The sequence below is a fragment of the Monoraphidium neglectum genome (assembly GCF_000611645.1).
Source record: "Monoraphidium neglectum strain SAG 48.87 unplaced genomic scaffold scaffold01358, whole genome shotgun sequence".
Classification (NCBI taxonomy): domain Eukaryota; kingdom Viridiplantae; phylum Chlorophyta; class Chlorophyceae; order Sphaeropleales; family Selenastraceae; genus Monoraphidium; species Monoraphidium neglectum.
In genome coordinates this window covers 4,005-10,541 of record NW_014012270.1, presented here as the reverse complement: position 1 = coordinate 10,541, position 6,537 = coordinate 4,005, and the positions used below count along the sequence as shown (strand labels likewise).

At 62.7% G+C, this 6,537-nt stretch overlaps 1 protein-coding gene across 1 annotated transcript in view; it reads left to right on the top strand.

Moving 5' to 3' along the window:
* Window positions 1–1,333: 1,333 nt before the first annotated feature.
* The window catches only part of MNEG_7595 (peptide chain release factor 3), a gene marked incomplete at both ends in the record, with an annotated part of 7,368 nt that continues 2,164 nt past the window's right edge, over window positions 1,334–6,537 (top strand). Inside the window, 14 exons of the mRNA XM_014043930.1 lie at window positions 1,334–1,372; window positions 1,615–1,696; window positions 1,983–2,014; window positions 2,248–2,340; window positions 2,641–2,697; window positions 2,924–2,976; window positions 3,182–3,296; window positions 3,525–3,633; window positions 3,836–3,876; window positions 4,063–4,197; window positions 4,630–4,710; window positions 4,948–5,015; window positions 5,777–5,825; window positions 6,122–6,323. Coding sequence (XP_013899384.1) covers window positions 1,334–1,372; window positions 1,615–1,696; window positions 1,983–2,014; window positions 2,248–2,340; window positions 2,641–2,697; window positions 2,924–2,976; window positions 3,182–3,296; window positions 3,525–3,633; window positions 3,836–3,876; window positions 4,063–4,197; window positions 4,630–4,710; window positions 4,948–5,015; window positions 5,777–5,825; window positions 6,122–6,323 — 1,156 coding nt within the window. The remainder of the gene's footprint in view (window positions 1,373–1,614; window positions 1,697–1,982; window positions 2,015–2,247; window positions 2,341–2,640; window positions 2,698–2,923; window positions 2,977–3,181; window positions 3,297–3,524; window positions 3,634–3,835; window positions 3,877–4,062; window positions 4,198–4,629; window positions 4,711–4,947; window positions 5,016–5,776; window positions 5,826–6,121; window positions 6,324–6,537) is intronic.

Sequence of the window (6,537 nt, the reverse complement as noted above, 5' to 3'; positions counted from 1 at the left end):
CCCCTTGCCTTGCCTTGCCTTGCCTTGCCTTGCCTTGCCTTGCCTTGCCTTGCCTTGCCTTGCCTTGCCTTGCCTTGCCTTGCCTTGCCTTGCCTTGCCTTGCCTTGCCTTGCCTTGCCGGCCCTGCCTTGCCCTACAGCTTTCTTATGACAGCCAAGCATTTCTGCCTGCGCATCTGCTGGTTGCCGTCCTCTTTTGCTGAGCTGACGAATGTGTTGTTGCCAGCCGCAACGAGCTCTGTTGACGGCCGCCCTTGCGGCCCCAGCCATGTTGCGCGGCCTGCGCCTGCCCGTCAACCCTTGCTGGGTCGCGTTTGACCAGACTTCCAAGGGGCCCCAACGAAAAACCATCACATGACTCTCCACGACTCATCGCATATGCCAAACCGCCGGCGCCTTGCTGCACCCCTGATGTGCGCTACGCCCTTCCTCATGCACAGCACCTCCCCTGCCCTTGCCCTGCCGCTCTTGCACCGATCAAATCCCCTCTCATGAGGCCTCACCAACGCACCGGCAAAATGATGAGTGCTTCTGTTATCCAGCCGTTTGCCTCGGTTGACATTATGCCATGCCCTGATGGATTTGAACGTGCGTCCATGTAGGACGCATCAGGCAGACTTCTTCTGGAGAGATGGTGTTCTGTCGACTGAAACTTGTGCAGCGTGTCCCTGAGATGTTGATGCAAGGATTGTATACTTTGTAATGCATTCCCAGAGAATAGCCTGGGCAGTGAGGCTTCGTAGGCCAAGGCTAGCTGTTGTCGCATCGAAGTTGTGGCAGCCTACCGTACTGCGACTGCAAGTGACGCACAGTCCAAAGCTAGCAAGCCGCCCCAGTACGGTACACTGTGTGCAAGTGAACTTTCACTTTGCAACGCATGCTCAGGCCGTGCCGTTGCAGCCCCTGCTGTGCCGCCTTTGACACGTGTCGGCACTACAAATCGAGGTGAAGGCGCGGCGTCACCGGACATCAGACCAGAAGTGCCTGTTGCTGTAGTCGGATGCCCACGCGCGACTGGTAGTCGTGAAATCTCCCAGCTGTATAAATGCGTCTTACGTCAGTACGCGGAGAAGACTGGCACAGTAGTCGGTGCTGCTAGTGCAGCCACAATCCAATCCACCACTGCACTATCTTAAGATTTTGCCGGCGCGTATCGATCGTTGATGAGACTACCACTACCCCGGGCCCCTGCGCCCGCGGCAGGGGCCAGGCGAACGAGCTTGATTGGGCTTGGGGGCAAGCCACAATGTGCCGTCGCCAGGCCAATACGCAGACTGCGCGCGGCAGCAGAGGTCGAGGAAGTACAAGAAGAGTCTATTGCAGATGCGCAGGTGATGGACTCTCAAGATGAGGAAGCGGCGGCCAGCGCAAAGGTGCGTGCGGCAGCAGAGCGCATCTCCGCTGCTGCTCCACCGCCGAATGCTGCTGGCCGGCATGGCAGGCTGCCATAGCAATGTTGGGCAAACTATGCGGATAATTGGTGAGTTTACGCTGCTGGCGGCTACCCTTGGCCCGACAGCGTGCCGACAGGAAGCGCGACTCAATTACGGTATCCTGGAGCACGATTCCAAACCGTGCACGCACTCGACCGCAACCGCAATGGCCCGCCCCGCAGGCCGAGGCGGCGCAGCTGACCCGCGAGCAGATCGCAAGGGAGGTCAAGCGGCGGCGCAACTTCGCCATCATTTCACATCCAGGTGCGCGGGTGATGCGTGTGACTCCTCGCGTCAGACGCAGCCTGCCATGGGACCATCTGGCGTCGCCCCCCGGGCTCGAGCCGGCCGGGGCAGTTGAGGGCCTCAGGGGGCCAGGAAAGCGGGGCAGAGCGGAGGGCAGTGCATCCATGCCGGCAGAGCTGAGCGGCTCATGCGCATGGCGGCGTGCGCGCGGTTGGGGCCGTTCCCGACCGCCCGGGACGCGGGGCCTCCTCAGAGCAGCCACACCCATGCTGCGTGTGCCCCTGGCGACCGCCGACCAACGCAGATGCTGGGAAGACCACCCTCACCGAGAAGCTGGTGGGTAGTTGGTAAAGCTCTGTCACCCGCAGCGGCTCGCCCCCACATGGCGCAGCACAGCCACAAGCGTCCCCACGCACGCCTGGCAGCATGCGCACATCCCACCTGCTTCCAATCCCTTTTCGGTGCCCGCCCGAGCCTCTACTCCCAGCCGCTGCGGCCTTGCTCGGCCTCATTGCACAGGTCGTCTTCCTGACTGCGCCAATTCCCCATCTCCGCCCCTGCCCCCGCAGCTGCTGTTTGGAGGGGCCATCCACGAGGCGGGGGAGGTCAAGGCGCGCGCCAACCGCCGCTCCGCCACGTCAGACTGGATGGAGCTCGAGAAGGTGGGGGGACAGCCGCCGCTGACGGCGGTTGGCAGTTGGCGGTTGGTGGTAGAACGGCTGGCGGTTGGCGGTGGAGAGGTCGTGTGCGGCGTCCGCCCATGTCAGGCGTCAAGGGGTCAGACAACATCATTCAAAAGCAGGCGGTCTGTGGTCGCGGGAATGCGGCGTCTGGTTCAAACGGGGGGTCAAGGATTGTCGACGCGCAGTGAACGCAGAGGAGGTGCCCGGCATATGCATGTTTCTGGGCACGCCTGTTGTTCGGGCTCCAACATCGCATCCCCTGCCTCGTCCGCCCATCAGGCGCGCGGCATCTCCATTACATCGACGGCCATGACCTTCTCATACTCAGACATGCAGGTGCGCCGCGGCCGGGCTGCTGCCGCTGCCTTGGTTGCAACGAGCCTGCGGCTGCAGGAGCGCCGGCGCCATTGGGGATGAGGTCCATGCAGGCGTTGTCGTGCGCGGCACCGCGGCCGGGCTGCTGCGCTGTTTGGCTCTGCCTGATTGACCGAAGCTGCTTGCGGCCGCAGCTCGCCCGCACCTGTCCAGCACCCACCGCCCCCGCCTGAACCCCCTGCCCCAGATCAACCTGCTGGACACGCCTGGTCACCAGGACTTTTCAGAGGACACTTACAGGTGGCTGCTGCGGCAGCATGTTTTGTTCTGAAGCAAACCACTGCATTTAGCAGAGTAAATGGGTGTTCTGAGCCACGCATTTCTCAAGCGCCTTCCCCATGCATGCAGCCCGCCCCTCCCCTTGCATGAGGTAGCGCTGTTGACGTGCCGGCCGTTCGGCTTCCCCCGGTGACCGGTTGCACGGTGTTTTGACCCTTGCAAACAGGACCCTGGCTGCTGCTGACAACGCGGTGATGCTGGTGGATGGCGCCAAGGGCATTGAGGAGCAGACCCGCAAGCTCTTCGCGGTGGCGCGGCTCAGGGGCCTGCCGATCTTCACGGTGCGAGTTTGACCAAAGTTTGACCGGGATTTGACTGGCCATAACCTGGCATATGACCAGCATTCAGACATGGCCGCACTATTCGTGCTGCCTATCCCAGGCATCGGGTGCCACCCCTGTGCAGCAGAACCAAAACAGGTGTTGACCAGATCAGCGACGTGGGTTACAACTGCATGTGGTTTACCCCTGTCCATCTCGGTAACCTCAACGCAATCTGTGTCACCGCAGGTCGTAAACAAGATGGACCGGCCTGCGCTCAACGGCTTTGAGATCATAGAGCAGCTGGAGAAGGAGTTTGGGCTCGCGTCGTTCCCAGTCACGTGGCCGATCGGATCAGGTGCGTTTTCCAGGGACACAGCCAGGCGGCGGCTGCCCCGCCGAATCTTGCTCGCCCGAACCCACGCCACTGCATTCAGGAGCGCAGAGCAGCTGGCGCGCGTGCATGCGTGCACCGGGTGGCTCAACCCGCGACCGTGCACGCCGCTCCAACCTCTGGTCATACACAAGCACCCCATCGTCCCCCTGCTGAACCGCCGCAGGCGACCGATTCTGCGGCCTCTACCACCGGCCCAGCCGCAAGGTACGCGCGCCGGCCCCGCCGCCGCACTCCCCTCTATCCCTTGCCTCTCGGGCCAGAGGCAAGCGCGGCCAGGCGCGCGACGCTTGCCCTGTGCTGAGGGCTTCCCTGGTGAAGTATCCCCTTCACCCCAAACCATTGTTGTCGACGCGGAATCTGCTGCTCTCGTATTTGTTGTCATCTCCTCAGGTCATCCTGTACAAGAAGGGTCTGAGGGGGCGTGCGGCGACCAAGGAGACGTATGACATCAGCGACCCTGAGCTGGCGGGGCTGGTGGAGGGCGACCTGTACGAGCAGCTGCTGGAGGACGTGGAGCTGCTGGAGGTGGGGGCTGTATGTATTGTATATATACATAAGTTTTCGTATGTATTCATACGTATGTATTCATACATGTATACACATATGCTCGATTTACAGCATAACGCTGTGTTTATGTTTGTATTTTGTGTGCACATGTCTATCATTCTGTCGTCATCTCATGGGTGGAAGTTGCGAGGTGTGCGCGTCATGCATCTTTGTGTGTATGTGTGTGTGTACGTGTGTGCATACATGTGTGTGTATGTGTGTATGTGTGTGTCTGTGTGTGTGCGTGTGCGCGCGCGCTCTCTCTTACGCTTGTAGGGGCTTCATACGCAGCCGGGTGTCCATGTTTGTGGGTTCACACACTGGTCGTCCAAGGCCGGCGAGCCTTCGCCTTTGGTGACCGCCCCTCCCACCATTCCGCCCCCTGCCTCAACATTTCATTCCCCGACCCAGGTCCTGGGGGATGAGCTGGACCAGGCTGAGGTGGCGGCGGGCAACGTCGCCCCCATGTACTTCTGCTCGGCGTTCAACCAGGTGGGTGGGGTGCACACGCGGCGAGCTCCATCAGGGGGCGCTGGGACAGGGGAGCCAGAGGGCGCATGATGCCGTCCACCCCACTTGGGCCGCGCGTCTGCGGCTCCACGCGCTTCTCTTGCTGCGTTTCTCGTTTCACCGCCTTGTCACCCCGATTCCGGCGCGGCAGCGCTCGGCCCAGCCGCGTGCGCACGCCTGATTGCCACCTCCTCGGCCCCCTGCCATCCAACCCTGCAGTTCGGTGTTGACCTGTTTTTGGAGCACTTTACTGCTACTGCGGCGCCCCCCGGGCCCTCCAAAGCCAGGTGCGTGACCGACCTGCAGTTGCTGGCACCAGTACACACGGGGCCCTGCCCTTGCCGTCCCTTGGAGAGCTATAGGGGCGTGAATCTGTGACCATTTCCGGCTGTCAAGCGGGCCGTGTGGGATGCAGAGATGGGGAGCAGAAAGCTGTTTGTAGCTTTCATGCTTGCCAGTCGGGCCGGCAGGCACGGCTGTGGGCTCATTTGCGAGGCGCATTTTTGCAAGTGCCCTGCTCATCAACAACTCCCTTGCCTGCATCAACGTAATCAACACTCCGCGCGACCTCACCGCACCAGGGGCAACATCGCTGCCCTTGTCAGCTCAGAGGACGAGGAGGAGTCTCCAGCAGCGGGCAGCGGCGGCAGCACAGGCAGCGGCAACGCAGAAGGACTCGTCGTGCCGGACGCGCCTCACTTCACCGGGTGTGTGGCGAGAGGGACACGTCGGGGTCGGCGTGTTGCGCGTGCACGTGCGTGGTGTTTCATGGATGTGTTGTGTAATGTTTTACGTGTCCAGTGTATGTGCGTCTGAGGTGCTTGCATACATTTACACAGATGTGTGGGGGTGCATGTGCGCACGTGCACGCGTGCGACGAGGCTGGTTACAGGGCCCTGCGGCTGCCCGGGCTCGCCGCGCCACGCATGCTCGTGTTTGTGCATCGGCCTGGACCACTTCACCACCCATCTCCACCCCTAAGAAACTCATGCCTTGACCGCGTGCGGTACACCACACCCGCGATCGCCCCCCGCTTCACCTTCCTCAGCCTCGTCTTCAAGCTGCAGTCCAACATGGACCCCCGCCACCGCGACAAGGTGCGCCCAGGGTTCAGGGTTCAGGGCCGGCAGTCGCTGGCCCTGGCTCGCTCAGACCGCTACCTGGCTTCTGCCGCAGCCCTCTCGTCGATCCCATCACCCGCCAGCAGATGCAAAAAAGCCCCACACAAGTCCAATCGCCCCAGCAACCACCTCGCTCAATGGCGAACCGGCCCCCCCAGCACATCCGTCCCACACACCCAACCAGCATCACAACACGTCCCGCCCCACCACCACCACAACACGCGCGCCCACCATGCACCCTCCCCTGCCCCTCTCCTTCCCTTCCCTCAAAGGTCGCCTTTGTGCGCGTCGTCAGTGGCAAGTTCTCAAAGGGCATGAAGGTCAAGGTCGCCCGCACAGGCCGCACCGTCGCGCTGTCGCGCCCGCAGCGCATGTTTGCCCAGGACCGCTCCACCGTGCAGGAGGGCTTCGCCGGTGACGTCATCGGCCTCAGCAACCCGGGGGCGTTTGCCGTCGGGGACACCGTGTTTGCTGGTGAGGGGAAGGGCGGCTGCCGCTGCTGCTGCTGCTGCGGCTGCCGCTGCCGCTGCCGCTGCTGCCGCTGCCGCCGCTGCCGCTGCCGCTGCCGCTGCTGCTGCTGCTGCCGCTGCCGCTGCCGCTGCCGCTGCCGCTGCTGCGGCTGCCGCTGCCGCTGCCGCTGCTGCCGCTGCCGCCGCTGCTGCTGCCGCTGCCGCTGCTGCTGCTGCTG